This window comes from Phyllobates terribilis, unplaced genomic scaffold (genome assembly GCF_046119375.1).
Source record: "Phyllobates terribilis strain yellow unplaced genomic scaffold, ASM4611937v1 Scaffold_7__3_contigs__length_470593459, whole genome shotgun sequence".
NCBI classification, from domain to species: domain Eukaryota; kingdom Metazoa; phylum Chordata; class Amphibia; order Anura; family Dendrobatidae; genus Phyllobates; species Phyllobates terribilis.
Window position 1 is genome coordinate 200,680,256 of NW_027362767.1, and position 17,163 is coordinate 200,697,418.

At 43.8% G+C, this 17,163-nt stretch overlaps 1 protein-coding gene across 1 annotated transcript in view; it reads left to right on the top strand.

Annotated features, from left to right (window-relative positions):
- Positions 1-17,163, top strand: part of BTK (Bruton tyrosine kinase) — a 303,555-nt gene that overhangs the window by 153,931 nt on the left and 132,461 nt on the right. The window contains exon 6 of the mRNA XM_073639658.1: positions 7,991-8,119. Coding sequence (XP_073495759.1) covers positions 7,991-8,119 — 129 coding nt within the window. The remainder of the gene's footprint in view (positions 1-7,990; positions 8,120-17,163) is intronic.

The window sequence follows — 17,163 nt, forward strand, 5'->3', positions numbered from 1 at the left end:
AACGACCCAAACGACGGATGTCTCCCAGAACAACAAAAAAAAGGCGAACAACCAGCAGAAGAAGATGTATGATTGTTCAGAGCAAATTCGGCAAGTGGCAGAAACTCAGACCACCCCTCTTGATTGTCTGCCACAAAACAACGCAAGAACTGCTCAACATCCTGGTTTTTCCTTTCTGTCTGGCCATTAGATTCAGGATGATATCCGGACGAAAACGACAAATTAATTCCCAACCTGTCACAAAAGGCACGCCAAAAACGAGCCACGAACTGAGGACCCCTATCAGAAACAATGTCAGTAGGAACGCCATGAAGTCTGACAATTTCCTTGACAAAGGCCTTAGCGAGAGTTTTAGCGCAGGGCAGTTTGACGAAGGGAACCAAGTGACACATCTTGCTAAAACGGTCCACGACCACCCAGATGACAGTAAAACCCTCAGAGGGGGGAAGGTCAGTTATAAAGTCCATAGCCAAATGTGTCCAAGGAGCACTGGGGACCTCCAAAGGACAAAGCAACCCCGCAGCAGGAGTATGTGAGGACTTAGATCTAGCACATATAGTACATTGGCGCACCCACTTAATGACTTCCTTCTGCCATCCAGGCCACCAAAAACTGCGACCCACCAGTCTCTTGGTCTCAGAGATTCCGGGATGACCTGCCAACCGAGATTCGTGACACTCAACAAACAAATCTCTCCTAAAGGTCTCAGGCACAAACAACCTCCCATGAGGAGTGTTAGATGGGGCATTCTCCTGAGCTTTAAGAATCTCATCTTCCAAAACGGAGTCTAAAGCAGCTATCACAACACCTTCTTGTAAAATGTTTTCCTCTTTCTCAGCACCGACTATGGGAGAAAAACTGCGAGACAAGGCATCCGCCTTAACATTCTTAGTACCAGGGATGTAAGTAACGGAGAAATTAAACCGCGAGAAAAACAGTGCCCACCTAGCCTGACGGGCATTCAGGCGCTTGGCAGCATCAAGATATATCAGATTTTTATGATCCGTAAGAACCTGAACGGGAAATTCCGCACCTTCCAAGAAGTGGCGCCAGTGTTCAAATGCGAGTTTAATAGCCAATAATTCCCGATTACCAATATCGTAATTCAATTCAGTCTCCGAAAATTTTTTTGAAAAAAAGGCACAGGGATGTAATCCATCCCCGTTATCCTGAGACAATACTGCGCCAACCCCCACAGAGGAAGCATCAACCTCAACCAAAAACGGCCTAGTAACATCAGGCTGCATAAGGATGGGAGCAGAGGTGAACCTCTCCTTGAGATACACAAAAGCTTCAATGGCCTCAGAAGACCACTGAACCGCATCAGCACCTTTCCTGGTGAGATCAGTCAGAGGTTTGACAATACTAGAAAAATTTTTTATGAACTTTCTATAGTAATTGGCGAAACCCAAAAACCTCTGTATTGATTTCAAACCAATAGGCCTAGGCCATTCCTGTACAGCCTGAACCTTAACCGGATCCATCTCAAAACCTTTGCTGGAGATAATGTAGCCCAAAAAACTAATTCTCTGTACAGCGAACTCACATTTCTCCAGCTTAGCAAAAAGCGAATTGTCCATTAATAACTGTAATACCTCACGCACGCTCCGCCAATGAGACTCCAGATCTGGCGAATAAATCAAAATGTCATCCAAATACACAACCACATTTTTACCGATCAAAGGTCTAAGGATGTCATTAATCAGATTCTGAAAAAATGCAGGAGCATTAGTAAGACCAAAAGGCATAACCAGATTCTCAAAATGACCCACAGGAGTGTTAAAAGCAGTCTTCCATTCATCACCCTCCTTCATGCGCAACAGATTGTATGCCCCCTTAAGGTCAATTTTAGAGAACCACTTGGCCCCCAATAACTGGTTAAACAGATCAGGAATCAATGGCAGTGGGTAAGGATTGCGTACCGTAATTTTGTTAATCTCACGAAAATCCAGACAAGGACGTAAACCGCCGTCCTTTTTTTTTACAAAAAAAAATCCAACCGCCACAGGAGACTTAGAGGGCCTAATGTGACCGGCGGCCAAGCTTGTCTGTATGTATTCCTCCAAAGCCTTCCTCTCAGGAATAGTAAGGTTAAATAAACGACTCTTAGGAAGAGTCGCTCCAGGGACAAATTCAATAGAACAATCATAGTCTCTATGGGGAGGCAAAACCTGCGATTCCTTCTCAGAAAAAACTCTCCAAAAATCCTGAATAGGAACAGGCAATTCTCCCCTATCCAAAGCTGCAATACGCCCGTTACAACACTTGTCATAACATTTATGGCTCCAGGATTTAATTTCACTGGTAGACCAATCCAGTACAGGATTGTGAAATTTTAACCAGGGCAAACCCAATATTACTGGAGAAGGCAAGTTATTCAACACTACCAAATCCAATTTCTCATGGTGAACACCATTAATAGTGAGAGGAAATTCACTGACCTTGAGAGTAATATTCTTCAAAGGGGAGCCATCCACAGAAACCACAGCAATGGGGGATGACAAAGGTTCAGGTTTTAAATTGAGTTTTTCCACGAATCCCCCATCAATTACATTCAGTGTAGACCCGCAATCAACAAACACCCGAAATTCCATTAATTTTTCCTGAGCAATCGTGGAAGCAGCTAAAAATATACCCTTGGAATTTAAACAGGCAATACGGGCGTGACTGACCATTTTTTTTTCTTTCTTCATACGAAGCTCACAGCCTTTAATCAAATGACCAGATTTTCCGCAATAGAAACACAAGCCTTGCGAAAAACGACGGTCTTTTTCTTGAGAGCGAGGTGCCACCGATCCAATCTCCATCGGTTCACCACTGTTAGTACACACATTATCATAACCAGAAACTGACATAGCAGAGGATTTGCTCTCATTAACCCTAGCACGCAGTCTTCTATCCACCCGTATAGCTAATTGCATAGCCTGTTGCAAATCTTCAGGTGTAGGATAAGCAATTAGCAGGTCTTTAACCCTTTCACTGAGCCCAGCAAGAAATAGACTTTTCAGAGCAGAATCGTTCCACCCTGTTTGAGTGGACCAACGACGAAAATGTGTACAATATTTTTCCACATTACCCGATCCTTGTTTTAGACGTCTCAACTCAGTCTCAGCTGATGCGACACGGTCAGGATCATCATATAATAGTCCCAAAGCAGAAAAAAAACTATCCACTGATCTGAAGCATGAATCACTAGGTTGCAAAGAAAAGGCCCACTCCTGAGGCTCTTTGCGCAAAAGTGACATTATGAACCCTACGCGCTGGGATTCATCCCCAGAGGACTTAGGTCTCAAACGAAAATACAATAAGCAAGCATTTTTAAATGAAAAAAATTCTCGGTGTTCACCAAAAAACAAATCCGGCAAACATACCTTAGGCTCCAAGAAATGTGCTCCAGGACAGTTACTCACGTGCTGACGGAGCTCGGCCACCTCCAGAGAGAGTCCCTGCAGGCGATGAGCCAAATCCTGAACCGACACCATGATGGAACAGAAAAATCTTTCCTTAGAGAATTTGCTGGCTGGACTTACTGTTATGTTCTGCTACCAAAGCTAAGGAAAGAGAGGAGATCTGTCCCTACTATGAGACTCAGCTGAATCCCTACGATGTAACAGGGAACCTGATCCTGCGATCAGACCTGCTAAAGTCCTAATCTAGTCTGTACGAAGACCTATAGATGTGGGGAGGGAATCCCTACAAGTACTAAGGACTGGGAGGAATATGGGACACCTCCTAACAGAAATAGTAGCAGACAGACGAACAAACAAAATAGATAGAACATAGAGGTCCGTAGACCAAGCAAACTAACAGAGTTAGATACAGAGCACAGGCTAGCTAGAAAGTAGATATACAATGAAGTCCAGCAAAGCCAGAAGGGCGGAGCAGGACTAAATAGGCCAACAAGGTCATGTGACCAGCAAAGGAAAAAAAACCTAACAGCAAGGTTCTAACAACAGGGGTGTGTGATTAATTGTGATGATTAATTTATTTATTTAACTATTTTTTTTTTATTCATTTATTATAATAGTTTATTACACAGTGGGGGAAGGGGTGATTGCTGCAATGCTTTACCTGCCCTAGGCTTCTGTAAGGGCTCATCCATACCTATCGGTCCAAGCATGGTCAGGATCTGATATTGTGTTCCAAGTACAATCATAGATTCACCCAAAAACGATGTTCCCCACATATCTAGGGAAGAGAATAAGCTGGAGTAATTATTACTATAAATTACCATGATCTAGAACATTGACTTGGATACCTAATGACTCACCCCATAGGGAAATATATTCTTAGATGTTTCATTCAAGGTTCTCCACATTAGTACATCTTAATGGCCCAAATAAAAGATAATCATCCGCTAGTAAAGGGGACTAGTGATGAGCGAGCGTGCTTGTTTAACCCTTTAATCAAGCATGCTTGGGTGCTCGCCGAGTATTTTCAGCATGCTCGGCATCTACGTTTGAGCCGCCGCAGCTTTATGTGTCACGGCTGTTAGACAGCTGCGACACATGCAGGGATTGCCTGTTTGTTATGTGGGTGATTTCCACTGTTTAAGCACATCAGGGGCTCCCCAAACACAACATGGCGTCCGCTAATTATTCAAGCAAATTTTACATTCAAAAAGTCAAATGGCGCTCCGTCCCTTCCGAACCCTTCCGTGCGCCCAAACAGTGGTTTTCTTCCACATATGGGGTATCTGCGTGCTCAGGGGAAATTGCACAACAAATGGTGTGGTGCAATTTCTTCTGTTACCCTTATGAAAATGCTAATTTTTTTGTGGGAAAAATTTGAAAATTTTATTTTTACGGCTCAATGTTATAAACGTTTGTGAAGCACCTGGGGGTTCGGGGTGCTCACCACACATCTAGATAAGTTCACTGAGGGGTCTAGTTTCCAAAATTGTGTCACTTGTGGGGGGTTTCCACTGTTTAGGCACATCAGGGGCTCTCCAAACGCAACATGGCGTCCGCTAATTATTCAAGCAAATTTTTCAATCAAAAAGTCAAATGGCTCTTGTTCCCTTCCGAGCCCTGCCGTGCGCCCAAACAGTGGTTTTCCCCCACATATTGCATATCTGCGTGCTCAGGAGAAATTGCACAATACATTTTGGGGTCCATTTTCTCTCTTTACCCTTGTGAAAATAAAAAACTTGGGTCTGAAGTAAACATTTTATGAAAAAAAGTTAAATGTTCATTTTTTCCTTCCACGTTGCTGCAGTTCCTGTGAATCACGTGAAGGGTTAATAAACTTCTTGAATGTGGTTTTGAGCACCTTGAGGGGTGCAGTTTTTAGAATGGTGCCACTTTTGTGTAATTTCTGTCATAAAGGCCCCTCAAAGTGACTTCAAATGTGATGTGGTCCCTAAAAAAATGGTTTTGTAAATTTTGTTAGAAAAATGAGAAATCTCTGGTCAACTTTTAACCCTTATAACTTCCTAACAAAAAAAATGTTGGTTCCAAAACTGGGCTGATGTAAAGTAGACATGTGGGAAATGTTATTTATTAACTATTTTGTGTGACATATCTCTCTGATTTAAGGGCATAAAAATTCAAAGTTTGAAAATTTTCTCCAAATTTCCGTTTTTTTCACAAGTAAACGCAAGTCATATTGAAGAAATGTTACCATTATCATGAAGTACAATATGTCACGAAAAATTAGTCTCAAAATCAGTGGGTTGAAGCGTTCCAGAGTTATCACCTCATAAAGTGACAGTGGTCAGAATTGTAAAATTTGGCCCAGTTATTAAGGAGTTAAAATCCTCTGCTACCAAGGAGTAGAATGCATCCAAATGATGTCCCCGGTGGTGAAAGGGTAAAATTAGAGCTCACATCTTGATGTCTGAGAGATAATGTCATAGTCTGTGGTAAAGGGACTGAAGGCGTTGGAGACACAATTTTATTACGGCATATAACCGGGGTAATCAGTATATCCGTAACACTTTAAAGAAATATTGGTACTTATTGGAAAAGGACACTATATTAAAAACTATTTTACCGAAAGAATCACTTTCAGAAGGGATAAAAAAACATGATAGCTCCAAGTAAATTGAAGAAAAAAAGACCCCAAAAAATCAATGTTGATCCATCGGTTTATAAAGAGGAGGGGGAGTCTGTAAATGCTTTTTTTAAAAAAATGCTGCTGCAGAATTATAAATCATTGAGCAAAAGAAATTACTTCTAATAGAACAGGAGAAAAACACAAGATCTCACAAAATCTAACATGCAATTCCGATCAAGTGATTTGTGTGGTAACCTGTGTCTGTGGTCTACAATACGTGGGACGTAGGACCCAGACTCTGCGATCACGCATCAATGGCCACAGACATAATGTAAAAAATGTTTATCTAGTCATATAGCGATGAAACACAATAAAACCTCTGATTTGGTCAAATGTAAACCACTGGAACAGATCACTATAGAATCACTAAATAGAAAAAAGACATTGAATGCTAAAGAATCATTTTGGATATTTAAGTTGCAAAGTTTATTTCCGGATATTCTGAATAATAAACTACAACAAGTTTGATCATCAACGTTACAAATAAGTTTTGTTATGAATCTCTGTTTTTTTCGATAAATATATATGAGTATTTTTCATGTAAAGTCCTACATCTAACTAGCAAAGTACCAATATATATATATATATATATATATATATATATAAACCTTCCCCTGTTTATGTATCTTTTCTCACTTTTATTGTATCTATTTTACATTTTTCGCATTTATTTTCTTCTTTCGAAAAAAAAATGTATTTCTTTTTTCAAATTTTTTATTGTCATTTTTTTCATATAAAAAGAACAGATGTGTACTTTTATGTTGAAGTGATACATTTTAGCTTTCAAGATAATGGGAAGTTAATAAAATTGACATGTTTCTTACAAAAAAGGTTTCTTATTTTATATATAACATTTATATGTTGTTGTTTTTTTTTATATATAAAAAAAACTGAGAACAATGCAGGATGAAGCACCCCCCCCTCTTTCTCTTTTGTATCCCCTCCCTCCCTCACTCTGGGAAAGGGCTGTATGAGAATGGTCAAATTCATTTTCTCCATACACCTGAAGAAGGCTACAAACAGCCGAAACGTGTTGTGTATATAGTTATTATTTGTTTTATATTAGTACGAATAAATTTATTTTACTTACAAGCAACCTGAAGTTTCTGCACCTTGATCTCTCTCGGTGACAAAGACAGCGCCATCCTCTGGTTCTTCATTTTGGGATCCTTGCTGTGGGATATCCTGTATCAGGGTTCAATCCCACCTCGCCAGGTTGGCCACAGTCTTTCACAAATTCATCCATACTACAAACGGGAGTTGTGCCTCTGTTTGCACAACCGCATCAGGTGAGCAATTTCCTATAGATGCTCACCCTTTTAATTGATCAAATCTTACTATGCTTAGAGAGCGCCACATTTTTCTTTGCTGCTCTAACAATCACCATGTTCTACCATGCCACCCGAGCGCCACCTAAATAATATCCATCCAACGATTGGCTTTGGTGCTCACATGACACAACAATGTCTTGCAAGGATAGAAAGACCCGGCATCAACATCGCTGGGACAATGCCAGTGCAAAATGTGAGTATTTTTTTTTTTATTATTTTACACTGGGGAAAATAATATTTAACAAGAGGTTGTCAAAGTAGCAGACAACTCTTTTTAAATTAAATTTTGGGGAAAATAGAACTTGTCAAAATGATGCAAAAATGTGGTGTGAGCAGAACCCAACTTTAACTCTTCCTTGTAGCCCCTTTTCACAGTAAACGCAAGGTTTCTTCATATAAGCATGTTGTTTATAGAAAGTAAAACAATTAAGATCTTTTATTATTTATTATGCAGAATACCTAACAATATTGGTGAAATGTATGTTTATAGAAGAATGTTACTCACTGAGCCCTAGAGCTTGCTAATTGACTTACATTAAATTCTATTACATCTCTAAAGTGAATAAGACAATCAATATTTTCGTGTTTTTCATTCTTTTTAGTGATCCGATTTAATAGTGACCTGGCTCAGAAGTTTCATCCACGCTTCCACCAAGATGGACAGTACATATGCTGTGCACAAACTGCTAAAAATGCCATGGGATGCCAAGTTCTGCGGAGTGCCAATGGAAGTCAGTTTACCAACTTAATGTAAAATTGTGAATTCATGAATCAAAACTGATGATAACTGCTAGCTGTATGTTCATTATCTGTAGATACCATAGATTTATCCTCCTAAATCAACAACCCATGAATGATTTCTAAATTTTTTTATGCTTTTTTGTAACTCAGATATCAAAAAGAAATATCATATAATGCCAACACTGATGCTTGCTTTGCTACTGTATTGCATACAAAGAAGTCGAAATAGACATCAGAATTTTTCATATGATGTTTATTGTTGACTTCACATAACATTCTTATGGTTTCACTTAAAGGATAACTGGCCTTTCAAGACTGTGAAGTAACTTTTCAAAATCATCTGTCCTTTGTGTTTACATGAGGAAAAACACAGTTTCTGGCCATTGCATGAACTGTAATCTTCATTTTCACAGATTTTCCCTACTGCAGTCTCTATCTCTAATTTGCAGTTGACTGGTGGGAGGAAACTAGCTGTTATAATCTCTCATACACACAACACATGTCACAGAGCGGGATTCCTGCTCTTCTCTCCTTTTTTAGCATACAGAGACAAGTGTCAGCGGCATGAAATACATTACGCAGCAGCAGTACTGAGCAGTGTAGATATTAATCCAACATTAAAGTGAGGCAAAAGACTTGGTAGAAAGCTCAGAACAATTTTTGTGTCTCCCTATGTTTCCTCCCTCTTATCTCTCTATAGAGTATAATAGGCTATATCACATGACACCACAGTGAGCTTGCAGTCACTTTTATCTCAGCAAGATGGAGTTAGGCAAGTTTTATCAGAGTTCAATGAAAGCAGAGGTCCCATTTAAAATGTGGCTTTAGATGTTGTTTCTGAACTTTCATTGAGATCAATTCAGTGAAAAGCTGGACCTCAAATTGAAGTAAAAAAAATGTAGCTTAGTGAGCTTTTTACAATTTTGATACCTACACCATTTGTGTATCTAATTTGGTGGCTTTCTTTTGAGGTCTTTTTTAAATGCTTGGGTTTCCTAAGATATGAAGCTATTAAAAAAAAAAGTGACCACTACATTACATGGGTGGCTTCCACTTGAAAGCCGCTTACTAATGTGTTAAAAAAAAATTAACAAAACCCAGAGGCTAAAAGATGTTGGAAAAGACTATCAAAAAGAAGCAAATAGTCACTTCAGCAAAAAATTTGGACTTTTTCAGACTGTAGCATCTTCTGTCTGAAGAACTCAAGGAATTTGCAGACGTCTAACAGATGTCGTGTGTACATAACCTTCAGCTAGTAGTTAAGACCCCCATACATATTAGACTACATTTGACAAACCCGACATATCAACAGGTTCTGCTGACAGTTCTGTGGTGACCTCTGACTGATGATTGTTGGGGGAGATAAAGATCCAGCATGTCCGATATTGGACTATAGATCCTTTTGTTCTCTAAGTGATAAGCTGCTGCCAGAAATGTTTAACAGTGGCTCTCGTATAGAACACTTGAGCGCTCGGCAGAAGCCTCCTTTACATGGGAGAGTCGGGTGAGATAGCAGCCGGCTGAACGATCAGACAGTTGTTTACATTTTATAGGGATTTTAGTCAATTACTTGTTCGGCTGACAGACATTCAGACAGTTCTATTTTTAGTCCAGCACACAGACCATAAAATATTTTAGTGTCAAGTCTGAAAAGCTAAAGATTACAACATCTACACGACTGCATCTCTAGAATCACCATCAGTACAGTAATAGATCACTAGAACCACTGTGAGTACAGTAATACATCATCAGAACTTACATAAGTACAGTAATACATCACCACAACAACCGTCAGTACAGTAATACATCACCAGAACCTACATCAGTACATGCATACATTGCCAAGCTTAGTACAGCCATCAATTGTGGTGTCAGGTCAGCCCCATATACAATTGTATCACATTAACCTACAGATCCCAGTATATCCTTAACAATGGTTAGAAGATTACCAGTTATCATCAGACTGCAGACCATACAGGAACCACAGTACTGCTTATTCCTAGGCAGTAGCTTTATTAAGCATTTAAAGAGTAACTTAACTTTTGGAAGATATCTTAGATGTTTTAGATCCATTAATTCTGTGCAGATTGGTGTGACGTGGGCTCTGTATGGAGAAGAGGCATCATGAGGTTGGACCTGAGACCTCTAATGATTGCCCAAAAAAAAACTCTTAGAAGTGCACAGCTCAGGAGACAGGACTATGACTTCCTGCTCACTGCATCCAGTCTGTGCTGTGTGCAAGCTTTCCTGTCACCTGAGCTGCGGTCTTCGAGGAGGTCTTTAGTTTGCGACTGGTGGGGTGAACCCACCAGGTGACTCACCAATCTGCTCAGAAAGGGCATAAAACATTTTAAAAAATACCAAAAGTTTAGATACTCTTTAAAGCGGATGTCTCAAGTTTGAAGGTTATTCCCTATCCACATGATAGGGAATAACTTTCTGATTGCTGGGGGTCCAACCGCCATGGTCCCCACTAGTGTTGAGCGAACATGCTCGACACTGCTCGGTACTCGCCCGAGCATCACGCTACTCGGGATGTTCGGCGAGCACCGAGCATTTCCGGGTTACTCGGGCAGGAGCTCGGGTCTCCGCCCTGCATGTTTGGCGCTCTTTACAGAGCCAATGAACATGCAGGGATTGCCAGCCAGTCACTGTAATGCCGCAGCCATGTTGTTTGTGGGCATTACAGTGATTGGCTGGCCGCACAGCGTCACCTCGAGTATTTAAAACCGGGCGCTGCCATCTTGGACACAGTCGCTCCGGATCAGACAGTGTAGGGACAGTGCTGCTGATTTAGGGAGAGATATATCCTGCAAAATAGTTAGTGTAGGGTCTGTAAAGGCTGCCAGATCAAACAAACAGTCCTTCTCAGGACTAATATCCATCCCAGGTACATCAGGCAGGCAGGCTGTATAGGAGACGCAGTGGTTATACCAGCAAACGCTGCATTACAGTCCTGTGTGCTGCTCCTGTTGCTGAAATTGCTGGACTTAGCTCCAGGTCCCGGGGGCCAGGAAAAATCCTTTTTTTTTATCTAAATCCTCTTTTTTTTTCCCTCCTTCACAATGTACAAATACCCATCTTATTAACCTTTTGGTCCCCCCCCCCCCCCCCCAAAAAAAAAAGTGTGCCTCTGATTTTTCAGACACAAATATATCTGTTGAAAATAGTCTGGTGTAGGCCAGAGAAATAGAAGTGTGGTTTTGCAGTTCTATGGGCCATTTGTATCTAAAAAAAAACAGTTTGAGTGTGTCGCTCACTGTTCAGCCGCAAATATATATATATTTTAAAAAGCCTGGTATACACCAGTAAATTATTACTGTGGTTTTGATGTTCCACGGTAAAACATCTCTATTATCCTGTTTTGGGCATTTTTTGCTGTATAAAAATAATAAAAGTGTCTCCCTGATTTTTCAGACACAAATATATCTGTTGAAAATAGTCTGGTGTAGGCCAGAGAGACAGAAGTGTGCTTTTGCTGTTCCACGGTAAAAAATCTCTATTATCCTGCTTTTTGCATTTTTTGCTGTAAAAAAAAAAATAGTGTCTCTCTGATTTTTAAGACACAAATATATCTGTTGAAAATAGTCTGGTATAGGCCCGAGAAATACAAGTGTGGTTTTGCAGTTCCACGGTACAAACCTCTCTATTATCCACTTTTGGGCCATTTGTATCTAAAAAAAACAGTTTGAGTGTGTCGCTCACTGTTCAGCCGCAAATATATATATCTTTTAAAAAGCCTGGTATACACCAGTAAATTATAACTGTGGTTTTGCTGTTCCACGGTAAAAAAAATCTCTATTATTCAGATTTTGGTAGTTTTTTCCGTAAAGAAAAACAGTAGTGTCTGACTGTTGTGACACAAAAATATATCTGTTGAAAATAGTCTTGTGTAGGCCCGACATCCCAGTGTGGTTTCGCAGTTCCACGGGTCAAATCGCTGTACTATCCAGTTTTGGGCCTTTGGTATCTAAAAAAAAAGCAGTTTGAGTGTGTCGCTCACTGTTCAGCCGCAAATATCTCTATTTAAAAAAGTGTAGTATACCCCAGTAAACAATAACTGTGGTTTTCCTCTTCCACGGTTCTAATCTACTCTTTATCACCCTTTTTCCATTGATAGTGCAAGTGTAAGCTATTTTACTTCATTTACAATGGGCAAGGCGCGTGGCAAGGGACGTGGAAGTGGACGTTCTGGTGATGGTTCGTGCAGAGGACGGGGCCGTGGCCAAGGTGAAAATGTGCCACAACCAACAGCCACATCTTCTCGCTCCCACTTCTTGACCGAATTACTAAGGAAGCACAGAACAACACCAGTATTGAGAACTGATCAGTGTGAACAGGTTATTAATTGGATAGCAGACAATACTTCCAGTTACCTGGGCACCACCACCTCCGGTCTGTCTTCCACACGGTCAACTCTTAGTAGCCGTGAGTCTCGACCGCATACTTCTCCTCACACTGATGCTCCTTCCTCCCACCATGCCGAGTGTCGTCAGACAGCAAGTGATCCCACACTTGGACACTCTGAAGAGCTGTTCACTGGTCCATTTCCATATTTGGGCCCCTCGCCTGATACGCTTGAAGTGGTGGAAGAGGAGATCCCATGTTGCAATGCCCAAATATTTGAACAGCCACGGCCACAGGAAGTCGATGTTGGCAATCTGTCACAAGAGGTGGACGATGACGAGACACAATTGCCAGGAAGTGAGGAGGAGGATCGTGGTGCGCAAGTGGAAGAGGAGGAGGTGGTGGATGATCTAGTAACTGACCCAACGTGGAAGGAGGACATGCAGAGTGAGGCCAGCAGCACACAGGGGGAGGGAGGCAGAGTACCCCAACAGGCAGGAAGAAGCAGTGTGGTGGCCGCAGACAGAAGGCAGGCAACCGTTCCCCGTAACACCAACACGAGGGACGTTGCCAGTACAAGCGGTAGGTCTTCCAGAGTCTGGAATTTTTTTAAAGACTCTGCTGATAACCCCAAAAAGGCCATATGTTCCACCTGCCATGCCAGCATCAGCAGGGGTGACAAAACTACCAGCCTGACTACCACCAGCATGATCAGGCACATGGCAGCAAAGCACCCAACTTTGTGGGGCGAAACCCAGGGTCCACGACCAGTGTCAGCGGGTGTCACCACTGCTTCTTCCACTGTTGTGCGTGCAATAGAACCCCCTGTTGTGTGTGCAAGGCAATCCCCTGTCCATACTGCATGTAAAGATGCCCCCTCCTCTCAGTCTTCACTTGTTATGGCAGTTTCTCAAGAAACAGCATCAACGTCCACGTCCCACCGCAGCGTTCAATTGTCCATATCCCAGACCTTTGAACGAAAGCGGAAATTCGCAGCTAACGCCCCACAGGCCACAGTCCTAAATTCGCACATTTCACGACTGCTTGCATTGGAAATGCTGCCTTTTAGGCTGGTGGAGACGGAATCCTTCCGCAATCTTATGGCGGTGGCCGTCCCTCGGTACTCGGTCCCCAGCCGACACTATTTTGCCCGGTGTGCCATCCCCGCACTACACAAGCACATGTCCCAAAGCATCTGCCGTGCCCTCAACAACGCAGTTACTGGGAGAGTCCACCTGACAACGGACACGTGGACAAGTGCTTGTGGCCAGGGACGGTACATCTCTCTGACGGCACACTGGGTAAACATAGTGGAAGCCGGGACCCAGTCGGACCTTGCGACGGAACACATCCTCCCCACACCGAGGATTGCGGGCCCTATGTCAGTCAGAGTTGCCCCCACAGTGTACAGCTCCTGCGCATCCTCCTCCTCCTCCTCCTCCTCATGTTCAGCCTCCATCTCAGATATCACCACATCAGTTACAAGCTGGAAGCATTGCAGTACTGCCTCCGCCAAGCGGCAACAGGATGTGCTGAAACTCATAAGCTTAGGTGATAAACCTCACACTGCTTGTGAGTTGTGGACAGCTGTGAAAGAGCAGGCAGATCTGTGGCTGAGACCGCTGAACCTACATCCCGGCATGGTCGTGTGTGACAATGGCCGTAACCTGGTGGCGGCTCTGAGGCGAGGTGAGATCACACACGTACCATGCCTGGCTCATGTGCTTAACCTCGTGGTTCAGCGGTTTCTTAAATCGTACCCCGAGTTGCCAGATCTGCTCGTGAAAGTACGCCGCCTGTCAGCTCATTTTCGCAAGTCGGCTACAGCTTCCGCTGCCCTTGCTATGTTGCAGCAGCGTTTGCAGCTTCCGGCACACCGACTGGTGTGTGATGTCCCCACACGTTGGAACTCTACCCTCCACATGTTGCAAAGGATTTGTGAGCAGAAGAGAGCAGTTGTGGAGTACCAGCTGCAACAAGGCCGTCGATATTCAGGTCAGACTCCACACATAAGACCTCAGGAGTGGACCTGGATGTCTGACATATGTACCATCCTGACAAACTTTGAGGAGGCCACCAAGATGGTGAGTGGCGATGACGCCATCATTAGTGTCAGCATCCCACTTGTCTGTCTTTTGCAACGCTCTCTGCAGAGAATTAAAGATGAGGCATTGCAGCCAGAGTATGATGAGATGGATCAAGAAGCCGTAGCGGGCGATTACACACAGCCCAGCCTCATCTCATCCCAACGTGCATTAGGGGACAATGAGGGAGAGGAGGAGGAGGAGGAGGAGGAGGAGGAAGAACAGGAGCTGCTATCATGCGTTGTAGACGGTAGTACCTGTACAAGTGTCATACAGTCAGTTCAGCGTGGGTGGCCTGAGGACAGGGGGGAGGAGGAGGAGGAGGAGAGCATGGTCAGTCGTCATCTTGGTGAGGACACGGAAATCTTGCCCGTTACCAGTCTGGCACGCATGGCTGACTTTATGTTACGCAGCGTTAACCGTGACCCTCGCGTTGTCAAAATGTTGGGTGACAGTCATTACTGGTTGGTGACACTTGTAGACCCCCGCTACAAGTAGAACTTTCACTCTCTTATTCCTGAGGTGGAGAGGTCTACAAAAATGGGGCAATACCAGAAGGCCCTTACTGCAGAACTCTTAAAAAAAATTCCCATCTGAACACGCTAGCGGCAGAGGTCACAGTTCGTTGCCCAACCAAGGCGTACAGGCGAGAGAGATGCAACTCCAATCCAGCAGAGGCAGGGGAACACTGTCAACATTCAGGGACAGTTTTCTGACACCCGCCCAGCTTACAGGCCCTGAGTCGCGGGGTACTCTCACAAGGAGTGGAAAGTTTCAAAAGATGGTGAGGGAGTACCTTGCCGATCGTACCAGCGTCCTCCGTGATTCCTCTGTGCCTTTTAATTATTGGGTATCCAAGCTGGACACTTGGAATGAACTCGCTCTGTACGCCTTGGAGGTCCTGGCCTGCCCTGCCGCTAGCGTGTTATCGGAGCGTGTTTTTAGTGCCGCTGGGGGAATTATAACTGATAAGCGCACTCGCCTGTCAACTGACAATGCTGACAAGCTGACCCTTATCAAAATGAACAAGGGCTGAATTGGGCCAGACTTCTCATCACCACCAAATGACAGCAGAGTAACATAAAGTCAAATCCACTGTGTTATTTCGGGAGGTGTATTCACATGCACCGCTTCACACCCACACATGGGTATACGCTTCCTCGTTTCAGCTGTTTAATCTTCTTCTCCTTATCCTCAGCCTCCACCATCACTATACCACCAGGGTGCCAGCATTGCAAGTTCCTCCGTCCTAATTTTTGGCAGCTTTTGCTGGGAATGCATAAGCAAATACTATGGGAGACCCACTCCCCAATAATGGGACTTATGTTTGTAATACGCTGTACTGCATGGCTCTTGTAAGGGGCATTGCAAGTTGCTCCATCCTAATTTTTGGCAGCTTTTGCTGGGAAAGCATAAGCAAATACTATGGGAGACCCACTCCCCAATAATGGGACTTATGTTTGTAATATGCTGTACTGCATGGCTCTTGTAAGGGGCATTGCAAGTTGCTCCGTCCTAATTTTTAGCAGCTTTTGCTGGGAAAGCATAAGCAAATACTATGGGAGACCCACTCCCCAATAATGGGGCTTATGTTTGTAATACGCTGTACTGCATGGCTCTTGTAAGGGGCATTGCAAGTTGCTCCGTCCTAATTTTTGGCAGCTTTTGCTGGGAAAGCATAAGCAAATACTATGGGAGACCCACTCCCCAATAATGGGACTTATGTTTGTAATATGCTGTACTGCATGTGACGCGCCCCCTGGGCCGTGTGTACACATGTGTGGGATACCCGGTGCCGTGTCTCTTGGGTCTGTAGTCTCCGTGGCGGTGACCTGGTCAAACCAGTGGCAATCTTTCTTAGATTTTGAGGTTAATTGTCCGACTGCGCCACCCGTGGATTGCGGTCAGGGAGTACCACCGCTGCGAGGCAGACCGCTGAGGCTGGTGTTGTGTGTGCAGCATAAAATGGGATAACTCCCCTCGGGAGGAGTATAGCCTCAGGGCAGTGAGTGTGGATGATGGGGGTGATGGTGCACGAGTGCAGCAGGAACGACTCAGAGTCTTTGCAGTGCAGTTCAGGGTCTTTACTGATGATTATAAGGTAGACCCTCCCGGGAGTACTGGCTAGCATAAGAGGCCTGGTCAGTCTGAGCAAGCAGGAGTTCCCCTGGCCAGGTGGAGTTGTAGGCCTCCCCGTCTGTCTGCACTCTTCCTGGCTACCTTGCTGTAAGCGGGTAGAAGTAGCCCACGTCCCTGAGTGTACCGTGTAGTGCTCACCCGTATGGCTGGTGACTTGGGGCCTTCTGTTAGCCTCCGCTCCACGACGGCGGTGCTGGTCCCTTGCTTGTGACTGAGCCTCCGGGCTTCTATGGCCAGAGGACCTGAAATCCCCTGCCGGCTGGTTTCTGCTGCTGGATATATAAGTCCTCACAGCCTCGGACTCCTGTGTCCGGTTCCTATTGTCTTCTGCCAGGGCGAGCTCTGCTCAGCTTCCAGCCCCTCGTCTTTAGCTCCTAGCTCCTACAGAGCTCCTTGCTGTTACTTTCCCTTGCTCTCACTCTGACTCTGACTGTTCTCTGTTCTCTGACTCACTCAACCCCACC